At 33.3% G+C, this 15,710-nt stretch overlaps 2 protein-coding genes across 2 annotated transcripts in view; one reads left to right on the top strand and one right to left on the bottom strand.

Moving 5' to 3' along the window:
* LOC124353746 (pre-mRNA-splicing factor ATP-dependent RNA helicase PRP16-like) overlaps positions 1-5,121 on the top strand; it is a 51,600-nt gene extending 46,479 nt beyond the window's left edge. Inside the window, 3 exon segments of the mRNA XM_046803733.1 lie at positions 1,828-1,982; positions 3,200-3,417; positions 4,741-5,121. Coding sequence (XP_046659689.1) covers positions 1,828-1,982; positions 3,200-3,417; positions 4,741-4,822 — 455 coding nt within the window. The 3' untranslated portion in view covers positions 4,823-5,121.
* A 6,188-nt stretch (positions 5,122-11,309) lies between these two features.
* The window catches only part of LOC124353745, a 28,506-nt gene continuing 24,105 nt past the window's right edge, over positions 11,310-15,710 (bottom strand). Inside the window, exon 13 of the mRNA XM_046803732.1 lies at positions 11,310-14,671. Coding sequence (XP_046659688.1) covers positions 13,560-14,671 — 1,112 coding nt within the window. The 3' untranslated portion in view covers positions 11,310-13,559. The remainder of the gene's footprint in view (positions 14,672-15,710) is intronic.

Raw genomic sequence — 15,710 nt, 5'->3', positions numbered from 1 at the left:
TAGTTAAATTATTAGAAATTTAATAAATTTTGATCAAATTAGGACAGCTAGTCTATAAGTGCCTCACAATGCAATTTCAATATAACTTGTGGGTCATAATTTTCATGATATTCAATTGAAAGTTCAAATGGCTTAGATCTGTTTTGGGTAAAAAGTGCTTAGATTCAAATCTGAAGAATGATTTTAATCCAATAGTTTCATCTTGCTATAATTTGAATTTTTATGCAATTGCTTGTATATTTCCCCATTCTTTTTTAGCATTTCATAGCCATTTAATTACACGATTTGGAGAAATCTGTCATTCACTGCCAAGTAGCTTCTTCTGGGGAAAATTATAGTACAGGGCAGAATGCTGAGTGGTGATAACACTATCTATCGGGAGAATTTCCTAAACTTGTGTCAGTAGCCTCAAGTTTGCTCAGAAGAATTAGTATTATAAAGCTGGGCTCTGTTCCAGAGCTCAAATTCAAATTAGTTCCCTGTTTTAAAATTGTTTTAATTAAAACTTTGAAATATTTGGGTCAGATTTCTTAATGAACTATCAATTAATCATCATAGCAATTATGATTGACCAGACTAAATAATGGTTTGGTTGGACAATGAAGCATATTCACGTAACATAATTTTAATACTGGTGTTAAATTAGTAGCAACTAAACAACCAAACATGTTGTAGACAAAATAATAAAAAATGAAAGTTACCCCTGAGAAAGTTTACCAAATTTCATTATAAGTTCATTTTCAATTCAGATAAATACCTCCTGCAAACTTCAGAAGCAAAGTTTATGATTCACCCTATTAGTGAACTTTATGTCTATAAATTAGTTATTTTTATAAAGATAAAAAAATATATGTAAGAAACATTTTATTTTAGGAATAAAAAAATTGAACTGTAAGATCACAAATTTTGTACTTTTAATAGTCGTATTTACCCATCACAGAAAAAGATGTAAGCTCATATCTCGCTTACATAGCCATAACAGGCATCATAGACCTGATATCGTCCGCTGCGAGAGATAAGGCAAACAATAGATTATAGATTATCACTTTACAGATTATCTTTGGCTGACCAGCCGATATCAGACAATAAATCTTACATTACATCTTCATTACATTAAGTGAACAAGAGGACATGCACCACATTCTTAATAATTTTATGAAAGAACCAATTTTAAAACATGTAAAATTCAATTCATATACTGACTCTTTTGTGTGGTGTTTGAGAGATTAAAATACAAACTTGTTGTTTTTATTTTTAAATATAAATATAACCTAAACCTAAGCCTTGCTTATTTTTAAATCCTCAAAAATGTCAAACGCTGCTAGACACCTTTTCTCTGTATCAATTGATATAATTTATTTAACGTCTTTTTTATTGAAATATATTGTTTTTGTTTTCTTTTTGCAAAACCTTTTGTTCACGTAATGAAATACACAATGCACAACCTATTTCAAGTATTTGTCTCTAATTATGAGCCATACAACGTAACATGAAAATCCTCACAGGCTTTGTAAAAACTCAACTTGTTCACATTGTGAAGACAATAAGGACAACAATTGTACAATAAAGAAATATTTATACATTTTTTGTTGAATGAATATTATCTAGTAAAGACATATTTCCTTGGATTTATTTATTTTCTAGAAATAACTAAATTGTCACTTTATCTAAAGCCGCAACTCTGTATGTTTATCATAATTTTTTTTCTGTTCTCTTCTTTATTCGAGGGTTTAATATGAGCCCATCATGGTGTTACATTAATGGTGGTATGAAACTGTAATGATTTTTAAATCTTATTGGAAATCTAACGAAGGGCTCATGTTACAGCATATTTCCACCAAGCTGCGAGACTGAAGGGTATCGGAGAGTATGTGAATTGTCGGACTGGTATGCCATGTCACCTTCACCCCACCTCAGCGCTGTTTGGGATGGGCTTCACCCCCGATTACGTTGTCTACCATGAGCTTATCATGACTGCTAAGGTATAATGAATGCTCCAATGGAAGTCAGTTTTCAAAAAAAATTATGTGTTTTGTATTCCATATCTTGTTGTAAGCAGTAAGCTTTCTTGGTGACCAACTGTGTTTTTAAATTGTGCTTATTGCATTGATCACTGTTAAAAATTACATTAAAACTGCAAAAAATGCTGAAGTTCAATTTAAAATAAATTAATCTAACATTAAAAAATGTTATGAGTTAAGGATTGCTATTCTCCCTTTTGGTCTCGTTACATGCCGCTTTCTTTAAAAAGAGCAAATTTACTATCCCTATCTGTTTTTTTATAGAATTTTAAAATAAGAACTATTTTAAGATGTTTACTTATGCCCTTTGTCAACCAAGGTTTAATGGTAGGAATTGCTCTATTGAAACGTCTGTTAATTTTTGGGTCTATTAATTAAAGTTGATGTGCATCTTCAGATCACAAATCTTTGGTAGAGACTAACAACTGTTCTCTTGTCTTATTAACTATGCATTATTTAAACTCGGTTTCATATTTTTATGTACAGGGACTAGGAAAACATGCTTGAATAATGTTTGGAAAACACAGGTATAAGAAAATCGTGGCACATAAAACAAAAAACTTAACTATAAAGTGTCTTAAATCATACTTTGGATACCATGTGTTACTAATTCAATTGTGCTTTGTAGTGAGATAAACAGTGAATTAATCTCTCTATTTTATGTATAAATTTGGTGTACTGATGTATTATTTCTTATGCCTAATTGGTTTGTTTTAAGTTTGACACTTCAGTTAACTGAGGAAGCTAAGAATATTGACAGAGAAAATGCTTTAGTATATATTTATTTTTCTGCATTATTTTTCAAATCTTCAGTTTGATGTACAAAAATTATGTGTATTTACTGTAAAGCTGTATATAAACATGCCAAAATAGATTTTGTCCAGAAAAGTCCCTAAAACATGTTTATATGTATGTTTTACTTTGTAAATATCTGTGTAGGTATTATGAAAAATCTTGCTTTACTCTGAACTGATGTGACGAAATGCTAAAAATGTCATACTACTAATATTGATTTATTATGGTTTAATTCATTAATTTCTGGTCCCTAAAAATGTAATAATTTCCTTTTCTACTTATTGATATCTAATAAAATAAATATTCAATTATTTTGTATTTGTAGTTTTTATTCTCCTAAATTTGTTTGTAACTGAATTAACACTTGTGTGAACGTGTGGCAGGAGTACATGCAGTGTGTGACGGCGGTGGATGGCCACTGGTTGGCAGAACTGGGGCCGATGTTCTTCTCGGTGAAGGAGACCGGGCGATCGGGCTCAGCCAAGCGACGCAGGGCACTGGAGCATCTCCATCACATGGAGGGCCAAATGAAGGCTGCGCAGGAAGAGATGAGGGCTCGGCAGGAGGAGACAGAAAGGCGGAATATGGCCAGTGTCCGGAAGTGAGTAGAACAGCAGAATTAAGGTTTAGCCAGAGGAGAACTAGTGTTGAACATTAATTTCATATTCTATTTAGTAAATGTAAAGATTTTCATAAAGTGGGTAATCTGTGAATAAAAAATGAAAAAATTTTTGGTGTGAGGTTAAAACAAATGATTGGGTACAAAAAAAGATTGATCTAAGTGAAGCACTGCCATAGCTACACAAAATGGTCACAATTATTTCTGATTTCTCAACAGTACTAATGGCTTTGTGGGCCAAGTCAGAGAGCAGAAAGTTAACAACAGCATAAATGAAAAGTATGTTGAAGTAGCAAAAGTTTTAGATGAAATTTTTACTTTTAAATTGTTGAATGTTAGTCACAGTTTTGAAGGTAAATTTTGGATTATGGAATGAAAAATATGGTATCTTTAAAGTACTGCATTTTGTGTTAAAATAACAAAACTGCAGTTTTTGTTAATCTCATAGCTATGAGTAAAAAAGTAACAAAAATAGTAATTTAAAATTTGAAAAAATTTAAGATTAACTTGTGTAGAATTTAGCCTTGAGGATTTTTCAATGAATAACAACACATACTTGCCATGGGTAATTGCTGAAAGTTCAACATGGGAGTGTTCCTAAGTTGTTAAATAGAAAGTAGATTAAAGTTTACTTATTTCCTTAATATATGAAATAGAAGTAATATATCCTGTAGTAATAATCATTAATATAACTCTAAGGGTGACTCGAATACACTCATAAACTCATGTCACTGAATGAAGTGGATAATTGAGCAAAACAAGGTTCATGACAGATTTTCCCGGCAATTGTTATTATCAAGTTTAAAAAAAGTCGAGATGAAAAAGCTGTTGCAGAGATGCGACTGTGGCTGTCCTTCCTTTTCCGATTCTTAGTTTATGTTTGCACATTACAGCAATCTCAGGAACAGAACTTTATTCAACTCCTTTGTAAAGATACTTAATTTGCAGGATAAACTATCACAACTGTAAACGTTAAAAAATTATTAGAATCTTGTTAAAACAATGATGGGCTTATTTTTAACAATCACATTACTAATTATTGAGTGTTCGTATGAGACATAAAGCTCCGTTCATGAGTGAAAATGAAGTATTGTTTATTAACATTGGATTTCGGTCCATATTTTGAAATCCAAAAATATATTTGAAATCAGAATAGACTTTTTTAATACACCAATTTCAAATCAATATGTTGATTAGAAGGTGGAATATAATTCATAATTGGAATGCAAATTTAAATGGAGAAGTAAGAATTTGTTTTTTATGAACTAATTTTTATTTGTATTGATTTTTCTGTAATTTTTGCAGGAGTGAGATTATAACTCCTGGAGTCCGAGAACCTGGAACTCCTGCAACTCCCCGGAGAACTCCAGCAAGACTTGGGTTGTAGTTAATTATGTGCATTAGAGTTTAACAGTGTATAAGCAGTACAAAGCTATGGAATGAAGAGTAAAAATCTTGTATTATAGTTCAAAGTGAACAAAATAACATTTTACTTTAGAAGTCACGTTTTTTTATGTACAAAATTATATACATTATTGTATATTGGATTTCTTTTTGAAATGTACTTAAAGGATCAAGTATCGTAATTTCTAACAATAGTGTTAAATTGATATTATTATATTACATGTAAATACTCGTTTTATATTATTTATTTACTTTGTAAATAAATACAAATTTTACATTTTATTTTTTGGACATTTTTTCCTGTAGATCCTAACGCTTTACAAAAATTGAATTTCACATTGCATTATAGAAGAAATTAAAACAATTTTTTTTTTAATACTACTGGCATTTCCTGAATGACTCCATCCACTGCAGCTACAGGACTGTTACTGAACATCTTTATGTAAGTGATAGTTCAAATAGCCACAAGATAGCATAGGAATAAATATCAACTTGTCCTTTATCTCATTTCACTGCACAAAAAGTGACCTCTAATGGGGTTAAAACAAACTAACCTTTCCACAGCTATTTCTAATAAGTCAATAATGGTCATTGGTACAAATTCCCATCCCAGTATCGTCTGTTGAATGTAACTGTAATAGGCTTGGAAAATTAGTAGGCTCCATTGTCATTGGAAACGCCTACATTGACAGTATTCATAATAGTACTTTGTATCAAAAGCTCACTATCGACTATGTGCGTAATTTTTTAAATAATTTGTATTCTTTTAATAGATAGGTCAGGTCAGACATAAGACCACTAAATATGACAGTTAAAGAACACAAAATTACAAGAAACAGTCTATAAGAAAACTAAGATTGCTCATCATTGCTGGTCTTAAAATCATACATGAATTGGGATGAAGCACACATTACAGAAAAAATAAATTATCAAACAAAAATTAAGGTTGCATACATAAAAATAGCAGATTAACCATATCGCTACAAGTATTAAATAAAAACCTGAAGAAATTTAAAAATAAAGAAACCTCAGACACTCATGTCGATTAAGTTCTAGAAAAAAAGGGATAAAAAATAAGGCTGAATGCATCTGCCCATCCCCACCTCCTCCCAATTATTGCCTTCTTTTCTCTTCGTCTGTTGAAATGTTACACCTTTAGTTGGTCTGTCATGACATGCTATAATGGAATTTCATGATTAGTCTTTACTTATCTGCTGTGGCACATATGAGGTTAATTTGGAAAATATGTGATCACCCTTTGGTGGCCGACTGCTACATAAACGACCATCTCGGGCCGGTTATAGGGGTAAAGGGGGGGGATCCATAATAGACTGCCACAAGGCATTCTCTGTACTTTACCCATTCAGTGATTGACACTGTTCTGTTTCATATGTTTACATGAAACATATGATATATTACATGTGTTTGTTATGACTTGGTCATTTTATTATGACTGAACATCTTGAGAGTTACAAGACACGAAAAGCTACCAAGTGAGAAAGACCTTAATGTACTGCCTCTGGTTTTTAAAACTGAACTTTTCAATTGTAATATCATTTTGTTAAAACTGCTAAATAATATAAATAATTACATTATAATCATAAAATGAATGCAAATTATTAATTATTTAACCCTATGCACTCGGAAGGCAGTGTTTATAATTTGTCCTTGGAGCTCGTATGGGCAGCTCTACTGGCCGCCACCATTTTTCCACTGATTAATTTTTGCCGTAATGTCATCTCAGATTGTATGTCCAGCTGTACTGGCCAAGATATGATACGTCCATAGCTTCTAAGGCCAGCAACAATGGCCACTAAACATAGCAGTTATTTTCTAATATTCTCTTGTTTTTTAATGAATGGTGAGTGCTGAAACCTATCAAGCAGCTTTATTTTAAAGTAGTTTTAAGTAAAAGCAGTAAATTTTAAATTAGCCTATTATTCTTATCTAAACCTTGACTGCAAATAAAATGAATGCAAGTGGGCCAATACAGGAAGTGATGGAAACCTAGTACAATTTTACTAGAAGATGTTTGCTATTCTTGACTACACATAGGTATGTATTTTTAAAAGTTTTATCCTGTAAAAAATTTCAAGATTGAGCAAAATGTAAAATAGTTCATGTCTGAGTATAACGTCACTATATAATCTTCCTTTATAACATTTTATTTACATATCTTTGATAACAATATACGTACAAGAGTTAAATTTCCCAAATGTATGTCTATCTTTGCATTAGAAAGATTCATTAAAAATATTTTTTAATTATTTTTCATTTCTTCTTTAAACATTTTAAATTTCTATGCAAATATGCGGAGGAAATTGAAAAATAATTCTGATCTGGGGATGCAAACGACAAATATGGCTAGCGAGCTGTCAATGAAAGTAGTGCGGTTATCCGTACTGGCCATACGAGTTGCGAGGACAAACTACGGCAAAACTATTGCGAGCTGTGTGCAACCTTGGTGTGGCCAGTACTGCTGTTCTTTCAAGTGCAAAGGGTTAATAATCGGCCGTCAAGCATTCCTCAAGATAGTGCCTATCACATAACAGAATAACATTCTAAAGGGTCTGATCAGAAGTGTTCAAGAGAGCTATCAACTATTATAATTTCATTTGCAAAGATGTAATCCATAAAACAACTGGAGTTCAAAGCCTGACTGATATTAACGTATGAAATTATTTTAATATTAAACAGCAGCTGTACTGAAAAATGTAAGAGTTGCGTGCATGTAACACATTTTGACCCATTTAGTAATTGATTAGACTACAATCTAAAGACTTACTGAGTTTCAATTATTGTCTTTGATACAGTATATTCCTTGTTAATAATTAGCCTATCCTTAAAAAGCAGTTTATAAAATGATTTTATGTATAATAAATAAAGGGATATTGAATAATTTAACATTTTCCAGAGACATTCTTAATGTATTTATTTATAATAGTTACAGAGTATTCTGTCTTCATCACCATGGTAAGATGTAGCTTGTATGAAAGAAGTAATACTCTTTTTTTAATGCTAGATACATATTTATTTCTCTGTGTCATGCACACACATGTACTCAGAAATCATCTGTTGCTTACCGTCAATTCTACGTGATTTGTTATATTGTTTTTGCATTTACACTCCTGTTTCCCTCCTTTTTTTGCCGCCATCTTGTTTCTGCCATGACGATTGCCATTTACTATTGGCCTCTAGTGAGTCTAGTCACTCGTAGTTGGTTGGCCAGCAAATGCAGACCTATCGTGACCTGTATTCTGTAGCTCAGTTTTAATCATCAGTGTTGTGTTTTGTTTTTTATTAAGTGCATGTTTTTAGATTTAGTGAAGTTGACACACAACATGATGGTTGTGATTCCTTACTTTGCTTTGGTATGATTTGTTTATTTTAACCTAGTTTGTAATTATTTGTTAAGTTAGTTATTTACCTGAAGAAGAGATCAGACTGCAGATCTCGTAAGTAGTATTACTGATATTTTGTATCACTAAACAATGGCAAATGTCCAGAAAAATTCCGTTTCCTTCATATTCAACAATTGTTAAAAGTGACACCCATGCGCTATTTGCAACTTCTGTCAACCTGCTAGATATAAGAATGTTGTTTGGTCAATTCTTTTTAATACTCTATGCTTATGATCTACTATGCTCGGACACTCAGGCCTGATATTCTGGCTATTATTGACTATGCTTCAAAGCTAGGAGAAAATTTGGCAACACAGCATGATGCTTATTGGCTACTTGAAGACATGTTATGGACAGGCTCCTCCTTCTATGGATATATTTGCTGGCACTTTCTGTAGGGAAGACAATAAACCTAGTGGGTGCAATTCTTTTAGTGGACTCAATAAAATGAATAAAACAACAGAATATAAAATCAATTTTCATAACATTTATTTGTGATAATATGGTAAGTAAATAAGTTTGTGATAATGTAATAATGATGTAGAATTTATAATTTACACAAAGCATTATAATTAATTATAACTATTCAACAATGTACGAGGGGTATTAGAAAAATAAGGTTCCCTATGCCGCCGAGACAGAATGCGATATGTTGGTAGAAATCTGGCAACACTGTCTTACTCATCAACTGTTTCTCTCTCTATCCATACCACTCGCGCCTCGCTACGTTCAACAGTGCCGGCCTAGCTGCCTTCGAAGATGTAGCTCCCTATCCTTGTTACCGCCAGATGCGAAATTCGTGCTGTGATACGTTTTTTAAATGCAAAACTGATTTCATCTATTGAAATTCATCGCCAGTTAATCAAAGTTTATGGGGAAAACTGCATATCTGTTCAACACGTTCGGAAATGGTGTAGAGAATTCAGTGAAGGCCGCATGGAAATTCACAATGAAAACCGAAGTGGACGGCCTTCAGTTTCAGATGGAGTTGTTGAAAAAGTTGAGACAATACTGCTCTACTACTCTTGAAGATCGGAGAATCACCATTCACAGGAACAACAGTAAACTCTGACAGATATTGTGACACATTAAGAAAACTGAGACGCGCGATCCAGAACCGCCGGAGAGGAAGATTGTCCAGTGGTGTGAGGCTTCTCCATGACAACGCTCGACCTCATGTCTCACGTCAAACTCAAGAACTGCTTACAAATTTTGGCTGGACTATTGTGCCCCATCCCCCCTACAGCCCAAACCTAGCCCCAAGTGATTATCACTTATTCCCAAAATTAAAGGACCACTTGGGTGGCCAACGCTTCAGTACCAATGATGAAGTCAAGGAAGAAGTTACTCAAAGGATTGGCGGCAGAATTCTACACATGGGGATAGAAAAGTTGGAGCATCATCGTCTACAAAAGTGTTTGGACAGAAACGGTGATTATGTGGAAAAATAGCTTAACTTTTACGTGTTAAATTGATGTATAACACTAAGTAGAAATATAGAGCTGTCTATTTAAAAAAATCATGGGAACCTTATTTTTCTAATACCCCTCGTAACTAACAGAAAATAACATTAAAAAATAAAAACAACTTATAGATAACATTTCTTTGGTAACTAGCATTTCATTGCTAAATTGTGTAATAAAACAAAAACCTAGTCATTTACATTTTGTAACACAATAAACACATTAAATTTGAATAAATTACTATAAAACATTTCTTATAAATAATATAAAAATAATTTACACATAATTTTTAGCCTATCATCAAATAACATCGCCTGGAAATAAATATTTAACATCAGCGACTGTATTCAAAAATATTTAAAATAAGCACAATTAAAAAATTATGTTAAATGTGCTAATCAAAATTTAAACATTAATTTATTTGCCGTTTAGAATTAATGCCACCAATAAAAGTTGAGTGCATCATAAATTCTCATTGCTTATAATATTTTTCTCTAACACTAGATACAAGCCTGTAAAAAAGTAGTTGTTTAACAATAACTTATCAATTATCTAATAATATGTACACTTGTAATGTTCCTATTGTGCAGGATGGTCCTTAACTCTGGGACAGGACGATAATTTTATAATTTTTCAACTTGTACATTTGAAACTCTACATATCTACATAGGATCTAAAACATAATTATTTGATCAGAAAAAAATCACCTACCACCTCCTCATAGGTACAATTCTATAACAGTACACAAATAGCAAATTTATGCAGAGGTTCATGGCAGTTGGTCAATATGAGACCGAAGTTTTATTTCTAATTAAAATCTCTTTATTTTGTTCTTTATTAAAAATAAAATTAAAATTTTTTTAAATTATGAGTATTATACATGTCATTGATAGAGCTATAGGGATGCTGCTAGTATAGGGTGTGCCTGTACACACTCACACTCTGTGATCTATCACTGATTCAAAAATTACAGCTCACAACTACTACAATATTCAAATTTATCAAGATACCTCAAACCAAACAACAGGATGTGTTTTAAATAAGACAATTAATTAGTCACACAGTAACAAATTGTTCAGAAGTAAATGGACATTTTTGTTCAAGACAAACAAAATGGAATATGCATATATATGGAAAATATATATATCTGAACTATGCATACATTTTTTTCTTTAATCCCCAAAACTTTTATATAATCAATAAGAACTTTTTTGCTTGGTTAAATTTACCATATACAAGTTAACTTTTGTTATCTCTGGAAAATTTACATTTTTTCATTTCCATATGTTGATTTTGAGTATTAGGGGAACAAATTAAAGAGATTTGATAAAAAACTAGAGCCCACGTACTCCACCGGAGTAGTTCCGGTGGACGTCGCACTTCCGTTACCGGTTAGCCTAACAACAATTTTTTGTCGCATTATATATGTTTACAAAGAACAGCTGATTAAAAATTTGAAAAGACTCTTTCACTTAATAACATATGTTTGCTGCAATGCATTTCTTACGGGTATTTCTGTAACCAGTGGGGCGGAATCCTGAATCGGGAAAGGGATAAAAAGTATCCTATAACCTTCTACAGATCAAGACGAACAAATTAAAAAAAAAATTAGGCGAATCCGTCCAGCCGTTTGTGAGTGATGCTGTTACACACGAACAGTTTCATTTTTATATATATATAGATGTATTTAACGACCAAACGTTTCTAATTTGGATATTTTTTACTTGTGATGAGAAAAATAGTACAAAACAGCACAACAGACCATATTGATAAAAAATCATTCTTAATTTTTGAATGACAGACAGTGAATAAGCTATACGACTATATGTTTTGCTAAATAAAAAATAAGAACAGGAAATTATGCTAAACAGTTCGATTTAGTAAGAAATATTTTATCACGTTCTTAAGATGGGGAGGTGGGGAGAACAAAATTTCATCCAAGAAGGATTTGAGGATTCCAATGTTATAGGTTGTACCATTAAAACTCTTAAAACATCCCCGAACTTCGATCCAACCCCATATTAGCTAATACAGCATCATTTCTTCATAACACTTAAGCTACAATTTACTTAATATTGCTTTTTCCATAAACACCTTTAACTCTAACTCAACTCATTTGTCTTGCACGCACAATTTTTCTATGATAAACATATAATTTTATGAATAAAGTGGTCTACTGTCATTGAAGAAATTGGAATGATTCAATCCAAGGGCTATAAAAACACACTTATGTAAAATTTTAAGGGATCAAAGTATTGTACAGCAGATTAATCACTTATAATTATTAATACATTTTCAAATATGCCACAACATTAGGATCTTCATCAATTTTACAATGAAGATAACGCATCACGACAAGCGTACATACCACAATATACTTTTCCCCGGACATCAGTCTTGCAACATGCCTTTGACCCGATTAGTAAGTATTACTTCAGTATTAGATACCCATTTTAATACTACATGAGAACAGAACTTTGTACATATATCAAAGGGATCTTTATTTGTAAAAGTTTTCATGTATGAGAGGATGCAGAAAGCTAAGATTATTATTACTCAATTATTATGATTTAAATTGAAATTACAACCGTAATAGTCCTAAGGAGTTTGTATGTAGGGTGCAGACCTTGTCAAAAAAAGTGACAGCATCAGTGCGTCCTCTTGTAATTTATAAAGAAAAGCCTCACATGAACACCCAAAAATACATACACAAATGAATGTGTTATTGAAATTTATCATCATAATTTATGTGTACCTGGAAGAACAGGCTGCTGGACTTTTCCATCATGATGTTGAAGAGTGATTTTGCTGAGTTATTAACTTTGTTATCAGGCTTGTTTTGTATTGCTTTATATAAAATATATATAGGAGGGGCCACCTCCTATCGAGATCCATGAGGAAGAATTAGGGCACTAATCTTAAAGTCATGACCCCCGGAAGAAGAGGAGGCCAGCTCTGAACCAGCCTCTCCAGTCAAAGCAAGCAGGGGGTGGCAAACCCTTGTTAAAGCTAGAAAGAACCTCTGATAGATAGGGAACGAACCCCACCAAACTCCAACAGTCATTTCCCGCAGTAGACTAGACCTATCGAATTGCCCTTGCACCCCAAAATCTCGACATTTGCGGATAGTGATGTGCCGCTTCTTGGAAATCCATAAGTGACACATCGGTTTTTGCTGTACCCAGTGTGGGTTCAACTGGAAGGTATAAACCAGTCAGAAGTGATCCCTGCTGGGTACTGATTAAACCATACAATCCTCTGAAAGCATTTATTAAATTAAGAAAGTACTAATCAGTTTTGGTTGGCTCCTCATGTTACTTTATAACAATTTTTACTCTGAGTAATTTTAATTCGACCCTTTTGATTTGATCTATAAAAAAGAAATATACATACCACAACTGTTTTTATTTTCTTTCTGTCGATCTGAAACTCTATGACAAACCATCAGGTCAGGCTCAGATAATTGTATGTTAGCATGCTAAAACTCTTTGCCGAACCCGTGACCTGGAGGTAATAAGCTATGCTATAACCACACAGATATCAGGGATGAGCACCACATAATTCCATTTTACCTCATATTAATAAGTATCTTTAAAATTTACAACCACAAACTCAAGATTTGTATTCTTAAAAGCTTGAATTAATTTTAAATAAACATACACATGCACCCTTAATACAAAAACATACACTTCTTTAAGACAATGTGACATTTTGGAATTGTTTATCTCTCTACCTTTTATTATAATCTGGAATTCAACAGCTTCTTCCATCTACAGTGAAAGTATTCTTAACAACAACAATATGGGTGTTGAATCCTCTCATACTTGACATTATGTCATGCTAAGATTTTTACATTCTAGTAGGTATTATTGTAGGGATGATAAGTAGGCGAGTGTGGAGGTCTACTATAGGGAGAGGTAGAGAGAGGGTAGGCCTGGTATGGAGGAGGAGGAGGTGGAGGTGGGGAAATGATCCTAATGGGTTCAATCAACGATTGATTCATTGGTGGCGTCAATTGGTGATGACTCCTTGGCAAGGAAAGGTCAACACTATGGGAAAAGTTCACGACACGCAAGACGTCTGCGTGTGAGTAAGTCCTCGGCTCGTAGAGAGCATGAGGATACCGAGGTGCCATTGAGACGAATGAATGATGGTAACCACTAGTTCTCGACATGTCCAGGCCTTCTCCACACTCAAAACTTCTCTCTTCTAAGGCATCATATTTGTACGGGATCTCCAACTGTAGAGGCTTATTCTTCAACCCCAAACTCAGGTTCTGTGCCACGTTTATTCCCTCATCGCTAGAATTCTCATCTCTCCTGTGGTGGAGGTCATATCTAGACTCTTCAAGATGGAAAGTATCCACTTGTCCTGGAGGAGGAGAAAGTCGGAACTCATAATGTGGTGTTCTCTCTGGAAACATCAAACTGTAAGGATGCCGTGGGCTGATGGCAGTCGGATAACACGATTCCATGGCTAAGTGCGGTGACTGACTCTGCTCCTGGATCGGATAATCTACCGGGGAAACTGGCCTGCTCAGACTCAGTGGTGAGTGAGAGAGATGAGCTCGCAGAACGGGATAAACTTCCTTATTCGTTACCAAGGACATGGGTGACGGAACTTTAGAAGTAATATCGATATCCCTTTCAGCAGCATCTAAAGCGGCTTCAACAAGCAAACTTGCATTGGCAGAGTCTTGTTTACAATGGTGGAAGAGCATCGGAACTGGTTCGTCCTCGATTTGTGAAACGTTGATGTCTTGTTCCTTATCGTCCTCATCAAAGTCAAAAACATTACTCCTCGAATTCTCAGCTGTCTCTCCCATCCACTTCTTACTGCCTTTGCTGACCACCATCTTGTTGAACGTGTCTAGAGGAGCTTTAGTTACTTGTTCATTGGTTACAGAAATAGGAGGGGAGAGCCGAGAGTGCTCTTCAGTAGGATACTTTCCGGGAGGGTTGTCTTCACCTGGAAATAAACAAAATATTTCAAATGTTTCTTTTCAAAAGTTAAAATTTTCATAACAGTGTGTGTGTACTTGTACTGTATGGAGGGCTTTTTTAAGTTAACAGTATTTGAGTACATGTTCTTTAGTAAAGCAAACTTTGTAATATTGTCTTGAGTAGTTTTACAACTAACTTTATGGTTGGTAGGTGATTTTAATAGTTTAATGGGAGCAAAATCATAGGTTTCTGGAAGGAACCTTAAACATTATCAATTAACAATTTTTCAAATAAAATAACATAAAAAAACACTTAATGTGCATTTACAGTGTACATCTAGTGATGATAACAGGTTTTCAAATATTTGCCATTGTTAGTGTTACAAAAATTGAACACTACATTTCAAGGATTGGCATCTATCCTCTTCTTCAGGTTTCAAAAACATATATAAAAGCAAATTATATTTAGCTTGCTTTATTGTCAACCATAACTTGGGTGATTTCATCATTACATATTGATTACTTTTTAAGTTTTGTGAATGATTAACCTTATGCCTTAAGGTTTTTTCGACATCTGAAGAAGAGGACAGATTCCAATCCTCAAAATGCAGTGTTCCATTTTTTTAAAACTAATAGTGGGAAATGTCCGAAAACAATGGTTAATCATCCATTATAAATAACAAACTTTAAACAAAGGACTTCATCAAGTGATAGTCTTAGAAAAATCACATAAATATAAAAAAACATAAAGACGAATAAAAGATATAAAAAAGATTAAAGAGGATATTATGAGACATATCATTGTTAAGCCTGGCCATATGGGCAGTTACCGTATCTCACTTCCCCCCTCACCATGAAGCTATGCGATGATGTCTCACTTCGTGCCGCTTGTTGCATGCATTTTGTTCTTTGGCGATTATTCTTTATATTTAAAATTTATTATTATTTTTACTCAAGTTCTGTGTCATAATGTAAAAACATGTTAATTTACACCATAAAGGTAAAAGATTCAGGAAGATAAATGAGTAGTAACGATTTTTTGATTGTTGAATTCAATTGATTATC

The sequence above is a fragment of the Homalodisca vitripennis genome, chromosome 2, assembly GCF_021130785.1.
Source record: "Homalodisca vitripennis isolate AUS2020 chromosome 2, UT_GWSS_2.1, whole genome shotgun sequence".
NCBI classification, from domain to species: domain Eukaryota; kingdom Metazoa; phylum Arthropoda; class Insecta; order Hemiptera; family Cicadellidae; genus Homalodisca; species Homalodisca vitripennis.
This window is presented reverse-complemented; position numbering and strand designations above follow the sequence as displayed.